The sequence below is a fragment of the Piliocolobus tephrosceles genome, chromosome 1 (genome assembly GCF_002776525.5).
Source record: "Piliocolobus tephrosceles isolate RC106 chromosome 1, ASM277652v3, whole genome shotgun sequence".
Classification (NCBI taxonomy): domain Eukaryota; kingdom Metazoa; phylum Chordata; class Mammalia; order Primates; family Cercopithecidae; genus Piliocolobus; species Piliocolobus tephrosceles.
The window spans coordinates 16,956,629-16,973,086 of NC_045434.1; the positions used below are offsets into that span (position 1 = coordinate 16,956,629).

Below are 16,458 nucleotides of genomic sequence, written 5' to 3' on the forward strand. Positions count from 1 at the left end.
AATTGTAATAAGGTAGCACATGTATATTAAAATGAACATGAAACAAATTTCTTAAAAGTGAATGCCACAGTATGTGAATTATATCTTAATTTTTTAAAAAGCTACCAAATTATGAATATCACACTTAAATATTAAGTAAAAATCTAGTCAGCCCATTTATTTTAGAAAGTACATAGTCTCAAATTTACTTTGTTTTACCACATAGTAATATTGCATACATAAGCATATACTTGAGAAATATTTTCAGAAAGATTAGTAAAGAGGAAAAAAAGGAAAAATGACTAAAAATAGACAATCACTGAGTGAGTTCGTTTTGTTATAACTAGATTATAAAGTAGTTCTGCAATCAACAGAAAGCTGTGGCAGAGTTCATCTGAAAATGATCAGTAAGAAACATCGAAATGTAATTAGGCTGGAAAAAAGCTGAAAATTGAGTTAGCATGTTAGAAATCTAGGAAAAGAACTGAAAGTAGGAGAAAATGAAGAAGAGTTCCTGAGATCAATGAAAGGCTGAATATAGGCTGTGGTGTCCAATTCTTATATACTACCTTTGAAGACTCAACACTTCCACATAGAAATTAATTTTCAACCTGTCAAATTGTTATGGACACAAATCTCCCATAACATAATATTAGATGAAGAAAAGATTTCCTCCCTACTTTCATACATCCTTTTCCTTACGGAACAAAACATTTTCACAATTCTAACATGTCTTGCCTTCAGGAAATTTTTCACACGTTTGCCTCCTTAAATGTCAGCACTTTGATTCCTTATACTGATTTCTCCTTATCCATATTCTATCAGCACTTAATGCTGAACGGAATACTTTTATCTATATCTATTACATATAATTGCCAATCTGCTTACTTTTATGCTAACTTAAGTTTCATCTATTCTGCTTAATTTTAGTCTTGAATATTGAGACTCAAATAATTTTACCTCGGTAAACTTTTTACAGAAAGCCTAACTTGAGACTGCCAAACAAATACAGTGTTTTAAGTTTTTTAAAATAACAAAAAGCTTTCATCATACCACTATCAGATGTTACAGCCTCAAAATTTTTTCCTTACTAAAATTCTTAACAATTAACAAAATACTTTATTATTGTTTAAAAGACTACACCTAAGTTTTGTGAATAATATACTTAGAGCAAAAGGTATTAAATAAATTTAACTGAAGGAAAACTGTTCACCTTTTCTAGAACACAAAGCTATATGTACAGAACGTTTTATATACCTAACATTTAATAAAACAGTACAACAACTTGGAGTCTACATAAAGATTACATTACCTATGGGAAAAATAACCTGCAGAATCTAGAATCTTTTCATAAATTCATGCCTCTAACACATTAAACTGCCTCATGTCCTGCCCTTAGCTCGTGAGCCAGCCAGACTATGTCTTTTTGCTGGTCCTGATTCTCTAAGCTTGCACCTTTCTTGATGTCTCTATTTTTGCTACTGCCTCTCTAGAACACTATTCCCTCTCATTATCTCACATTTCACTTTCATCATTCAGATATCATTCTGCTCAAGGACTGCTTAAGAATCACCTGTCTCCCTCCTCCCTTACTCTCCATTCCTTACCATGCTTCACTGATTTACATTTATCCTTTGCTAGCTAAAATTATATTGTTATTTATTTGTAAATGTGCTTGTTTCACCACTGTATCAGAGCACAGATCCGTGTCTAGCAGCATATGTTCACAAAACATTTCCTGATTGAACTGCTTGTTGAAGTCATAAGCAGTATAACATACTGGGTAAGAGCATGTGTTGTAGTTTGAGATAAACATACCAAGGGTATGCAATCTCCTGGGAACTAAGAAATTGTTGAAAAGGAACTGCAAATCCATGTGCCCAATAAGCACTGCCCCTAACATGGAATAATGTCTTATTATTTTGCTGCTTAGCTATTACTTTTTCAAATGTATGCTAATGCAGTTGGAATAAAATATAAATTACTCATAATAGTAATATAATTTTATAAAGCACTGTTGAATCTGTCTTATTAGCTTCATTACTGTCATCCAAATCTAAGTCACCTTATTATTACCTCTAAGTTACCTTACAAACACCTTACTGTACCCGAACTACAAAATAGTCTCTTGTCTGGTCTGCCTTTGCCCACCTTGCCTTTCTATAGCTGCCAGAGTGACATTTCCCAAAAATTTACTTTAGTTTTTAAGACTCTCTAATGACTCTGCATTACATTTTACAAACTCCAAACTCCTTATGAAGCCTTACATTACTTGGTCCCTTGCAATACCCCCCAAAAGAACAAATCATCATTTATGTAGTATTCCAGCCAGGGATGCATAATCTGAATCTAATCATAAGAAAATATTAATCAAATCCAAGTTGAGGAATGTTCTATTAAATGAGACCTATATTCTTCAATCAATATCATTGTCATGAAAGACAAAGAAAGACTGAGAAACTGTTCCAGATCACAGAAAACTAAAAAGAGACATTACAGTGTAACGTGATCCTGTTCTAGATTACTGGACTAGAGAGAAAAAAAGCTAGAAGGAACCTTATTGAGACAATTGTCAAAATAAGCACTGTAGATTAAAGTACTGTGACAGTGTTAAATCTCCTGAAATTAGTAACAATACCATAGTTACACGTGAGAATAGTATTCCTAGGAAACACATCTGAAGTATTAACAAGTAAAGGGGTACGACGAATGCAATTTGTTCTTAAATACTTCAGAATAAATGTATGTTTAGACATATAAATTTATATATAGAGAGAGAATAATAAAGCGAAAGTGGCAAAATGTTAAAAATTGGTCAATCTAAGTCAAGGCTATATAGAAGTTCTTTGTATTATTTTTCCAACTGTATAAGTCTTCCAATTTTTTAAATAAATTTGAGATTACTTCAAAATAAATTTAAAAAGAGACAGTATTTCTTTACTCAGATGATTCAACAACAGAATATTCATCTGATAACCCCTTTTAATGCAATTAGCTCAAACTTTGAGAGCAAAGTGGTTGCTCGGACATTAAAGATCCTGGATTTAAGTTTGAGTTGAACAAACTATACTATCTCATGAAATTTTCTCTGGAAGCTAGTGATTCTCTAAGACTTTCTGGGCTGAGTGCAATGGCTCATGCCTATAATCCCAGCACTTTGGGAGGCTGAGGTGGGTGGATCACGTGAGGTCAAGAGCTCGAGAACAGCCTAGCCAATATATAGTGAAACCCCATGTCTACTAAAAATATAAAAATTAGCCAGGCATGGTGGCACAGGCCTGTAGTCCCAGCTACTTGGGAGGCTGAGGCAGGAGAATCACTTGAACCTGGGAGGCGGAGGCTGCAGTGAGCTGAGACTGCACCACTGCACGCCAGCCTGGGCGACAGAGTGAGAGTCCATTTAAAATCTCCTCTGACAGACCTGGAGGCTTTTATGTTAAACTTTTCCAAAACATTTGGTAAATCTTATGAAAGGAAAAAAAGGGAAATGATTTTAATTTTCTTAGAATACAAATGGCTAGAAAGCAAAAACAGTCTGTACCTAAAAGTACTGTCTTTATATGTAAGAAAGCAACTATTATTCAGTTTATAAAAACGAAGAGAATAAAATCATCTTATTTCTAAATTACGTGAAACTCAAAAAGACTCTAATAATTAAAATATTTTCTCCTTTAAATATAGGTATGCCTTAACTTGGTTTTACCACTCAGTCTCACAATGGGAATACTGAATACTGTACAAGTTATAAAAAATGAACTGAGTAAACAAAAGATTATCACAAAATGACACATAACAAAAATTACTTTTATGTAACAAAAAGTTAAAGTTTTAAAAATTATTTTAACCACATATATTAATAATATAAACATCTCCAAAAAAAGAAACTTGGACCTTTTTTTTCAAGTTTATTAAAATTTTTTTTCCCTGCTCTGTCTTCCTGCTTTTCCACCTTTACTGGGGTATAACTGACAATTAAAAATTATAGGACCGGGTTATTACGGGTTGATTATGCCCATAATCCCAGCACTTTGGGAGGCCAAGGGGATGAGATCACTTGAGCCCAGGAGTTCGAGACCAGCAGGGGCAACATAGTGAGACCCTGCCTTAAAAAAAAAATCTAAAAACTAGCCACACGTGGTGGCACATGCCTGTAGTCCCAGCTACTTGGGAGGCTGAGGTGGGAGGATCACTTGAGCCCAAGAGGCTACGCTTGCAGTGAGCGAAGATCACACCACTGCACTTCAGCCTGGGCCAGGGTGAGGCGCTATCTCCGAAAAAAAAAACAACTGCGTGGGGAGAGCGATATACAGATATATATATATGTAGTATGTGACACTTTGATATAAACTGTGAAATGATTACCACTATCAAGCTAATTAAAATAGCTATCACATCACACAGTTAGCTTTTTTTTCGAGTCAGGGTCTCCATTGTCCAGGCTAGAGTGCAGTGGCCCTAATCACAGCTCACTGCAGCCTCAAACTTCTGAGTTCAAGCAGTCCTCCTGCCCCAGCCCCTCCAGAGTAGCTAGGACTAAAAGCACACTACAGGTGCATGCCATCATGCCCAGTTAATTGTGGTAAAAACATTTAATCTACTTACTTGGCAAATTTCAAGTATAAACTTTCTGAATTTATCAAGCTCTATACATTGAAATACCCTTAAACCACTTAACTCTCTTAATAACGCCTTTATTTCCAAAGTCTTTTCACTGCACTGCCCCACATGTTGCCTGGCCTATAGGAAACACTCAATCATGTATACTGCATGAACTGAAAAAAAGAGAACTTAAACTATTAACTAAATTAGTAGCTGACAAGGACTTAAATATATCTAATCTTTTATTACTAAGATAATAATTAGGCCAGGGTTAAGAAAATCAATATGTATTATTATGGCTACATTAATGACCACTCTAAGTCAGATACTATGAATATAAAGTTAGATAAGGTACAGTTCCTATCCTCAAGGAGCTCAGTCCTATATAAGGGACAGAGATGTAAACAAACAAAACGTAATCATGCTATAACAAATATGTGTAAAAATCGCAGGAAAGCAGAAATCATGTTTCTTGTTCACTACTAATACATGCTAAAACATAGCAGATACTCAATATTTCATGTTGGTCACCAAGTCGGCTTTAGAGAAAAATCAGAATGGGTTCACAGGAAAGAAGCTACTTGACCTAGGTCTTAAAGAAAATTGTAGTTCAGGCCAGGTGCAGTAGCTCATGCCTGTAACCCCAGCACTTTGGGAGGCCGAGGCAGGCAGACTGCTTGAGCTCAGGAGTTCAAGACCAGCCTAAGCAACATGGCAAAACGTTGTCTCTACAAAAAAAAATTTTTTTAATTAGCCAGGCATGAGACAGAGTGAGGCTCTGTCTCAAAAAAAAAAAGAAAAGAAAATTGTAGTTCAGCAGACAGGTAATGAGGACACCACCTTAGAAGCAACTCCACCTTCTTTTTCTTTTTTTTGAGATGGAGTCTCACTCTGTAGCTGGGTCTGTAGTGCAATGGCGCGATCTTGGCTCACTGCAACCTCGGTGTTTCCAGTTCAAGCGGTTCAACCACGCCCGACTCATTTTTTGTATTTTTAGTAGAGACACGGTTTCACCGTGTAGTTTCAGTAGAGACGGGGTTTCACCATGTTGGCCAGGCTGGTCTCAAACTCATGACCTCGTGATTCACCTGCCTTGGCCTCCCAAAGTGCTGGGATTACAGGCGTGAGCCACCACGCCCAGCCGCAACTCCACCTTCTGTATCCGTGTGCTCTTTATTCAATTACAGCCAGCTGTCTTAAACTTCTGACGCTCACAGTAGATACTGTGGTGGTTTTAAAATATATCCACAAAACACTCGAAACTCCTTCCTCCAAAGGGGAGGATATAATTTCCTTCCCCTTCAATGTGAGACAGTTTTTAAAACTGCCTCCCTTCTAATAAATAAAATGTGACAAAAATGACAGTGTCTGATGTTTAAGATTAGGACATAAGGAGATTGTGGTTTCCTCCTTGCACTCTCTCTGAAGGAGACCAGATGCCACACCAAAGGACACCCAAGCAGCACAAGTTCATGTGGACAGGAACAGAGAGCTGGTTGCAGGCAAAAGGCCTGAACTGTCAACAGCTGTGGATCCTTCAGCCCCAATCAAGGTTTCAGGTGATTGCAAATTGGAATCAACCAGCTAAGCCCTTCCCAGATTCCTTAATCACAGAAATGTAAGGTACAGGATAGTGGATAAGAGGGGGACAAAAGGAAGAGAACTTTGTTTTACGTTTGTTTTGAAATGAGGAATAACTTGTCCAAGTTAATATGCTGAGAAAAGGGGACTGTGAAAATTTGTGTATATAGATACACAAGATTTACTAATAGATACAAGCTCCTATTCTGTGCAAAGTCTTACAGTTAAAACAAAGACACCATCCCTGTCTTCAAGCCTAGCAGAGGATACACACTAAATGAAAATATATTTTAGCATATAACAGATGAATAAATATTATCAGGTACACAATTCTTGAGTATGTGACATGTCTAATATTAATTAGCTAATGTTCACTGTTTCTTGTGTTTAAGTAATGTTTACCTGATTACTAATATTAATATTTCTCTTAATGGGACATAAAAGTAAAGGCCTTTGTAATCCAGACTTTCAGGGTAGTTCTAGTACCATCACAAAACTTTCAGCTAAAGTTTCACATGTAAATTCTTAGGGACTGTTTTCTTGCGCATAACCATGGCTAAATAATTTTGTTCTCTCCCCTTCATCAACTTACATTGCAGAGAACTTACATTTAAAGGCCAACATCACGGGTGAAGATGAATTAACATCCTTCCCTTCTCTTCTTTGGTTATGCGGGAAATTGTCATGCTTCCTTTTCCTGAACCCTCCTGATCCTTATATAGAGAAAAAAAAAAAGTTAGAGAGGGATCTTCCATCACCAAGAGTTTGCAAAACAGAACATAGGCAAACCTCCTCCTTGCTTTAAAACCAGACACGCACAGGGCCCTCGCCTTAGAGGCTTTCTCTGCAGACTGACAGAGACGCTGCCCAGGCCTTTCCACGCAAACCATCCAAGCTTCCACCAACTGGTGCTATGATCTGACATTACAGTAATTACTCAACTAGGATAAAATCACACCTCAAAAGATTTAATAAAAAAGGAGGTGTAAACAGGGCCAATCTGGCCGGGGAGAGAACCAGAGTTGCCGCCTCCGAGTCTGCAAGGCACGAAGGCATCCTTCAAGAGTGAAAAGGGGAAAACTGCATAGAAAAACTGGAGAACCTCCCCCTCTGAATACATAACGCCCCGTGTTGTTGAGGATGCCACCTTCTTTGTTGCTCATGTCGTCACAGCCTACGGTGAGACGAGCGGAGACTGAAGGACCAGGAGCCAGAGGAGTGTGCGAGGTATAGGTCAAGCAAGCCTGGGAAAACAGCCGGCGGAAAAAAGCTCTGCAGCCGGGCGACTACAACGCAGTGGCCGGAAGTCTCCCGTCACGTACTTCCGGCCTGCGTCCGGTGGGGGCGGAGGGAGACCGCTGCTGCTGGCTCCGCGCCCCGCGTGGTCTAGGGACGCCCGCGACTGTGTATTATTGCGGCCGCCCTCTGCTATGCCTGAAGACAAAAACTACTCTACAGGACTCACAGCGTGTACTGTTAATAAAAAGACGATGCGTCCTCCTGGAACTGAGATCTGTGTGATCGTGGGAAAGCGACGTAAAAAAAAGTACGTAAATTTTTTTATGAAGGCACCTTCGGGACACCTTACCCTTCCCTCAGCGGGGGCCCAGCTTTCCGCGCGGTGCATCGTGGGGGTTGTAGTTAGTCCGCGGGAGCAGGCCCTCTAGTGCCCCGGGCCAGGGTTGGAGAAAGAAGGAAGGCCTCCTTGGAGCTCCTCGGAGCACGTGGGAAGGTTTTTTTCAGGATCCAGGCAAAACCTTACAAAGCTAGGAGTTTTTTAACTTTCCATTCCTGGCAGTGAGGCCAGGAGCTTTAAGTGATGGAAATACGAGAATCGATCAGTGGATGGTGTTGGTACTGTTTTCATGAAGATCAAGCCTGCCCTTCGGGTCTCCCTCCTGCCCATTGGCTCTCAGGCGCCAGCCTGTGTTCAGTTTGCCTCAGGGAGTGGTTGTGTGACCTTGATGAAGCATGCAATTTCTCTGCCTCAGTTTCCTTATCTGTAACATAGGGATAGAATAATACCTGCCTTGTAGGGTTATTTGAGGATGAAAGGAGTTAAGGCTCACAAAGATGCTCTTTCACATATAACTGCTCAATTAAATATTAAATACCATACTCCTCTCCCACACACACACACAAAAAATGAAAAGATAATAGCAGGTGTATTCCACTAAACTGTGGGCCTCCCATTATGGGCAGGTACTGCCATAGCTAGACTTTGTTCCCCCGCTAGCCCCAGTGCTTTTCAGCGCCGTGGTCTGGCCCCATGTAAGCCTCCATCAACGTTTGTTGAAGAATCACGTTCCTGGTGTGTCCAGAATTGGTGGGTTCTTCAGTCTCACTGACTTCAAGAATGAAGCCGCAGACCATCGCGGTGAGTGTTACAGTTCTTAAAGATGGTGTGTCTCAAGTTTGTTCCTTCAGACATTCAGATGGGTCTGGAGCTTCTTCCTTCTGGTGGGTTCATGGTCTCACTGACTTCAGGAGTGAAGCTGCAGACCTTAGTTCGTGGTGAGTGTTACAGCTCATAAGGCAGCATGAATCCAAAAAGCAACAGCAAGATTTCATTGACAAAGAGAGAAACAGCAAAGCTTCCACACTATAGAAGAGAACCCCACCGGGCAGCCTGCTTTTATTCCCTTATCTGACCCCACCCACATCCTGCTGATTGGGCCATTTTACAGAGAGCTGATTGGTCCATTTTGACAGAGTGCTGATTGGTGCATTTACAATCCTCTAGCTAGACAGAAAAGTTCTCCAAGTCCCCACTAGGTTAGTTAGATACAGAGTACCAATTGGTGTATTTACAAACCTTGAGGTAGACACAGAGTACTGATTGGTGTATTTACAAACCCTGAGCTAAGACACAGAGTGCTGATTGGTGTGTTTAAGATCCCTCAGCTAGACATAAAAGTTCCCCAAGTCCCCACCAGCCCAGCTGACCTCACCCAGTGGATCCTGCACCAGGGTTGCAGGCGGAGCTGCCTGCCAGTCATGAGCAACACCTGCACGCCTCAGCCCTTGGGCAGTCGATGGGGCTGGGCGCCATGGAGCAGAGGGTGGCGCCCATCAGGGAAGCTGGGGCCCCACAGGAGACTGCGGCGGAGGGGAAGCTTGGGCATGGCGGGCTGCAGGTCCTGAGCCCTGCCCCGCAGGGAGGCAGCTGAGCCCCGCTGAGAATTTGAGCACAGCGCCAGGGGTGCTGGGAGACCAGGCACAACCTCCGCAGCTGCTGGTCTGGGTGCTAAGCCCCTCACTGCCCTGGGCCAGCGGCGCCTGTTGACCACTCAGCAGGCCAGCCAAGCCCGCGCCCACCAGAACTTCCGCTGGCCTGTGAGCAGCCCCGGTTCCTGCCCGCGCCTCTCCACATCTCCCGCAAGCAGAGGGAGCCGGCTCCCGCCTCTGCCAGCCCAGAGAGGAGGTCCCACAATGCAGTGGCAGGTTGAAGGGCTTCTCAAGCACCACCAGAGTGGATGCCGAGACCGAGAAGGTGCCAAGAGCGAGGGCTGCTAGCATGTTGTCACCTTTCACTGGCGTCAGGATGGGTAACTAGATGGCAACTCAGCACCATCTAGAGAGAAACTCAGGCTAAGGCTTGGTAAGTGGGATGCCCTAGGCCTAGTAGAGAAAACACAAGTACGTTTTAAGCTTTCTCTAAATAACCTCTATATTGTAGTCATGTGTTGTATACAGTCTTTTCTCCTTGTTAATTTAGGAACAAAGGAACAGTAAATGAAATAACTTGGCTAGAATATGGCAGTAACTACAAGGCACGTTCTGCTCTGGCACGAAGGTAACCACCACTTATACCTCTGCAGCTCTGGGAATACGTGAATTAACTAAGCAGATTCCTTGAGGATAAAGTAGGCTCCTGGGGACCTTGCTTGTTGGGCTACTTGCTTTGTGGATGTTGAACAAATAATTGTCATGAATTTGAGTGACGTCTCATCTACCAGTGTTCCCCCTACTCTGATTAGAAATGACTTGATCATGCCAAAAAGTAAAAAAGACAGCTCTGATACAAATCTAGCCATTTTAATATGACTCCCTCTAGATCCAAGGAAGCCAGTACTTATGAACATTTTCAGAGTCAATACTTACTTTACCATACCATAGTTGAGGAAAAGCGTATTTTTCCTAACTCTCCTGGAATAGCACATCCCAAGATCTCAACTTTCCAAAGCCTGGATCACTATATTTCTTTTCTTTCTCCAGCCACTACTGCCCTAGCCTGTTCAACTACAGCTATGTTACCTGAACTGCTTTCCACTCTTTCCCATAAATATGATGATTAGAACACTAAGTTTCATAACCTATAATAACTTCTGAAAGTATTTAAGGGAGGTGAATCCCAGGAGCACTTTCCCAGCACTTATTTGCATATGCATTTACCCCAGGCTTCCCCAGGTGTCCCAACTTGTAGCTACTCCTTTGTCAGGAAATAGATTTCAATGTCTGTAACAACCTGCATCCCTACCCTGTCTCCTTGTTTTATTGCTTCAGATGTAAACACATAGTTTTGGTACTTGGCAAAACAGTTTTTTGTTTGTTTTTTAAAGGAAGACTACCACCCCAAGTCAGGGAGAGGAAGGTAAAGATTTTTAGTAAGATCTTATCTCTGATGTTGATTTTACTTGCTTTTTTTTTTTTTTTTTTTAAAACACAGTTTCACTCTGTCACCCAGGCTGCAGTCCACGGCTCACTCACTACAACCTCGACCTCCTGGGGCTCCAGTGATCCTCCCACCTCAGCCTCGCAGGTTGTTGGGACTACAGGCGCATGCTACTATGCATGGCTAATTGTTTTTTCTCTATTTTGTGGAGACAGGGTTTCGCCATGTTGCCCAGGCTGGTCTCAAACTCCTGGGCTCAAGTGATCCACCTGCCTAGGCCTCCCAAAGTGCTGGGATTACAGTGAGCCACTGTGCTTGGCCTCCAGTTGCATTCTAATTGCCTATATTTGACTCTGAATGAAGCTCTAAGCCTTTCAATTGCATGGTTGTTATTTAGTTCATAAATCCTCTCATTGGTCACCGTTAGATTAAGAGAAAAATTGCATATCAAAACTGGTTTGGGAGGCCAAGGCAGGTGGATCATTTGAGGCCAGGAGTTCGAGACCAGTCTGGCCAACATGGTGAAACACTCTCCTAAAAAATACAAAAATTATCTGGGTGTGGTGGCATGTGCCTGTAATCCCCAGAGGCTGAGGCAGGAGAATCACTAGAACCCAGAGGGTGGAGGTTGCAGTAAACCCAGAAAGCGCCACTGACCTCCAGCCTGGGCCACAGAGCAAGACTTCACCTCAAAAAAATAAAAAAAAAAACAAAAAAAAACTGGTTTTGGATATTGAAAGAAAATCATATAATCGAGTAAAGAGAAGAAGATAAGAGATTATCTGTTTCAGCATTTCCCTTATTTAGTTATTACATAAATAAATAAATCCTGGGATAGAAGAGATCATGGGGAATTGTAAAAATCTGGAGTTTCTGTTTTTTAAAAGATAACCATAATATTTAAAAGATATCAATGGGATCCAGAGTGGTATTGTGAAGTGTACACATTACCTTTATGGTGAATAAATTCAAAGATTTATTTTTCAAGCAATGCTAGGATATAGTAGGAGAAAATGATGTTCCGGTTTTATAACACAAGAGAGAGAAGCTGATATTAAAGAAGAGTGATGGGTAAAACCACAATGAGATATCACTTCAAATCCACTATGATGACTATATTTAAAAAGAAGAGAGAAAATAATAATTGGTGAATATATGAAGAAATGGAACCCTGATCAATTGCTGGTAGGAATGTAAAATGGTACAGTCACTATAGAAGACAATTTGGCAGTTCCTCAAAGAGTTGGACGTAGAATTACCATATGACCCAGCAATTCCACTGTTAACTATTTACCTTGAACACAAATGTTCATAGCAGCACTACTCACGATAACCAAAAAGTAGAAATAACCCAAATGTCTATCAGTAGATAAATGGATAAATAAAATGATATATCATTTGGCAATAAAAAGGAATGAAATACTATTTATGCTGCAACGTGGATGAAACTTGAAAACATTATGCAGAGTGAAAGGAGACAGTCACAGAAGACCACTTATTATATGATTCCATTTAATACAAAGTGTCCAAAATAGGCAAATCTATAGATAGAAAGTAGATTCAACTAGTAGTTGCCTAGGGCTAGGGGTCATGGAACAGTGAGGTAGAGGGGTGACAGCTAAAGGATGTGGGGTTTCTTTGTGAGGAGACGGAAATGTTCTAAAATTGACTAGGGTGATGGTTTCACCTATTTGTGAATATACTAAAAAGTATTGAATCAGTTAGTTTAAATGATGAGTTACATGTGAATTATATTTCAGTGAAGCTATTAGAACAAATTTTTTAAAGTGTTGGGAAACATTCCTTTCAAGTCTTGTAAATATATTGTAAATATATGTAAAGTTACTATATACATGTAAATATATAGATAATTCAGTGTTATTAAGGAAAAGCATTAAACAATATGGCTTAAGTTTATTTTTATTTTTATTTTTGTATTTATTTTGAGATGGAGTCTCGCTCTGTTGCCCAGGCTGGAGTGCAATGGCACCATCTTGGCTCACTGCAACCTCTGCTTCCTGGGTTCAAGCAATTCTTCTGCCTCAGCCTCCTGAGTAGCTGGGATTACAGGCATGTGCCACCATGCCCAGCTACTTTTTTGTGTGTGTGTATTTTTAGTAGACACGGCGTTTCACCATGTTGGTCAGGCTGGTCTCGAACTCCTAACCTTGTGATCCACCCACCTTGGCCTCCCAAAGTGCTGGGATTACAGGCATGAGCTACTGCGCCTGGCCAGCTTGTTTATTTTTAATAAAAAAGTATGTAAGTACTTTATAGGTTTAACAATATTTCAACAAATATTTCTGTGCCTGGTTTATGACTGACAATGTGATTGGTGCCATACAGGATGCAAACATTGACTATCTCTACTTCTCCCATTCTTCTTGATCTATCTCTAATCAGGCTTTCACCTCATCGCTTCTCAGAAACTGCTCTTGTCAAAATCTAGGGATTTTGCAATGACTTCCGCATTGCTAAATCTGATCGTCAATTCTTACTCCTCATCTCACTTGACCCTGAAGCAGCATTTAAAACAGCTGTCATTCCCTGTGTCTAGAAACCACATTCTCTTGACTCTCCCCCTATAATACCTCAGTAGCCACTTCTTCCCAGTCTTTTATGGTTTCTCTTCACCTCCCCAAACACTGAATTGCTCCAGAAGTCCTCCTCTCTTCTCTGTTACACTTATACTGCCTTGTTGATCCCATTCTTATGGTTTTAAATGCCATCTATAATCTGACAATTCCCCCACTTTATATCTTCAGTTCAGAGAACTCATATATCCAGTCCAAACTCATATCAAATTACCTATTTACTATATTCTCTTTTTTTTTTTTTTTTTTTGAGACGGAGTCTCACTCTGTCGCCCAGGCTGGAGTGCAGTGGCGTGATCTCGGCTCACCTCCCAAGTTCACACCATTCTCCTGCCTCAGCCTCCTGAGTAGCTGGGACTACAGGTGCCCGCCACGATGCTGGGCTAATTTTTTTGTATTTTTTAGTAGAGACAGGGTTTCACCGTGTTAGCCAGGATGGTCTCGATCTCCTCACCTCGTGATCCACCCACCTTGGCCTCCCAAAGTGCTGGGATTACAGATGTGTGCCACCGTGCCTGGCCTATATTATCTTGAGTGTCTAACATACTTCTCAAAATTAACATGTCTAAAACTGAACCTAACCATCTTCCAATACCTACTTCTTCAGCAGTGTTCCCTATTTCAGTTAATTTCTATTCTTCCAGCAAATCAGACTAAACACTAGAGTCATCTTTGACTCCTCTCTTTCCTATTCCATATCCTATTTTCTATGGACTGAATTGTGACCACCCTCCCCCACAAATTCATGTTGAAGCCTAATCCTTAGTGTGACTATATTTGGAGACAGGGCTTTTAGGAGATAAGTAAGGTTAAATGAAGTCATAAGAGTGGTGTTTTGGCCGGGCGCGGTGGCTCAAGCCTGTAATCCCAGCACTTTGGGAGGCCGAGACGGGCGGATCACGAGGTCAGGAGATCGAGACCATCCTGGCTAACACGGTGAAACCCTGTCTCTACTAAAAATACAAAAAACTAGCCGGGCGAGGTGGCGGGCGCCTGTAGTCCCAGCTACTCGGGCGGCTGAGGCAGGAGAATGGCGTAAACCCGGGAGGCGGAGCTTGCAGTGAGCTGAGATCCGGCCACTGCACTCCAGCCGGGCGACAGAGCAAGACTCCGTCTCAAAAAAAAAAAAAAAAAAAAAAAAAAAAAGAGTGGTGTTTTGATCCATTAGGATTGGATTGGTGGCCTTATAAGAAAAGATCTCTTTCTCTGTCCGTGCACCAAGGAAAGGTTTGATCCATTAGGATTGGTGGCCTCATAAGAAAAGATTTCTTTCTTTTTCCATACACCAAGGAAAGGCTATTTGAAGACAGAGCAAGAAGGTGGTTATCTACAAGCCAGGAAGAGAATCCTCACCAAAACACAACCATGCTGGTACCCTGATCTTCAACTTCCAGTCTTGAGCTGTTGAGAAAATAAACTTTTATTGTTTAAGCCACCCAGTCTATGGTATTTTGTTATGGCAGCCTGAGCAGACTAAGATACTTTTTATTACCAAAATCCTTATGGATCTACCTTAAAAACATATTCATATTACAACCAGTCTCCCCAAATTCTGTTAGTACCTTAACTCAAGTTACTATCATCTCTCACTTGAAATAGAGCAATAGCCTCCTAACTATATACAGATGTCAATCCTCCTCATTGAGATGCAGTCCATTTCCTCCCTTGAAACTGGGCTGGCCTTTTGACTTGCTTTGACCAATAGAATTTGAAGAAATGATTCTGAGCCAGTTCCAGGCCTAGCCCTTAAGGAGACTTGACACTTTCTACTTTAGCTCTCTTGGAACTTTGAGCCACCACATGAGGAGTCTGATTACCCATTCACAAGTGAAGCCTAAACAGCCCCTGTTCCTTCCAGACAACCCACCTGAGGCACCAGACACATGAGTGAAGCCATCTTGGACATCCCAGGCACAGCCAAACTCACTCCTGAGTGCATCTGCATGATGAACCCAGCAATCCCCACCATGGAGCAAAGGATCCATCTAGCCAACCCAAAGAATCATGAAAAATAATAAATTGTTTTAAAGTTCTTCAGTTTTGGGATGGCTTGTTATGCAATAATACATAATTGATACACTGGTCTCCCACTTTCAAGTTTGATTAACTTTCAGCTATTTTTCCACATAGCAGGCAGAGTGATTCCATTAAAACGTACATCAGATAATGTCACTGCACTAAGTAAACTCTACAAGGACTCTCATCTCCCTCAGAGTAAAGGTCACAGCTGTTACAAGCCCCTACGTAATGTGGCCCTCACCACCACTCCATTACCTTTTTCTTATCTACTATTTGCTAACTTTGCTTTGTCGTCTTTTCTGTTCTGAAACAGGCTAGGCATGGTCCTGCCTCAAGGCCTTTGCACCATCTACTCTGTCTGTGTGGATTGTTCTTCCCACAGATTTCTTGCTCCCTTCTTCCTTCATGAAGAAATGTCATGAAATGTCCTTCCTTCATGAAATGTCACCTTCTCATTGAGGCCTTCTGTAGTACCCCAAATAATGGCCCCCAAAGATGTCCACATCCTTATCCCCAGAACCTGTGAATGTGTTATCTTAATGGCAAAAGTGACTTTGCAAATGTGATTATATTTAAGGATCTTAAGGTGGAGATTATCCTGGATTATCCAGGAGGGCCCAATGTAATCACAAGGCTCCTTACAAGTGAAAGGGGGAGGCAAGAGAGAGAAGGAGACGTCATAATGAAAACAGATCCAAGTGATGAGATTGCTGGCTGGGGTGGAGGTGGAGGGGGTACAATCCAAGGAATGCAAGAAGCCTCTAAAAGCTAGGAAATGTCAGGACACAGATCCTCCCCTAGAACCTCAGGAAGAAACCCAGGTTTACGGACACCGATTTTAACCCAATAAGTCCCTTTTCTGACTGCTGACCTCCAAAATTGTAAGATAATAAATTTGTGTTACTTTAAGCCAACTGAGTTTGTGATGATTTGTTATGGCAGCAATAGAAAACTAGCACACCTTCCTAGCCATCCTATCTAAAATGGCAACCCATGTCCTTCCTGGCACTTCCTATCTGCCTTCCATATTTTCTTTTAAATCATATATACAGTATATTTTATTATTTTACT

The 16,458-nt window shown here is 41.1% G+C and overlaps 1 protein-coding gene and 1 long non-coding RNA gene across 2 annotated transcripts in view; one reads left to right on the forward strand and one right to left on the reverse strand.

Annotated features, from left to right (window-relative positions):
* The window catches only part of TSNAX (translin associated factor X), a 38,349-nt gene extending 30,773 nt beyond the window's left edge, over positions 1-7,576 (reverse strand). Inside the window, exons 1-2 of the mRNA XM_023191803.2 lie at positions 7,307-7,576; positions 6,768-6,872 (exon numbers count right to left, since the gene is read on the reverse strand). Of these exons, the coding sequence (XP_023047571.1) occupies positions 6,768-6,872; positions 7,307-7,322 (121 nt within the window). The 5' untranslated portion in view covers positions 7,323-7,576. The remainder of the gene's footprint in view (positions 1-6,767; positions 6,873-7,306) is intronic.
* On the forward strand, positions 7,509-15,495 carry LOC113225002. Its single transcript, XR_003309613.2, has 3 exons — positions 7,509-7,705; positions 9,878-9,955; positions 15,227-15,495. It is a non-coding gene; the product is annotated as an uncharacterized LOC113225002 (long non-coding RNA).
* The last annotated feature ends 963 nt before the right edge of the window (positions 15,496-16,458 follow it).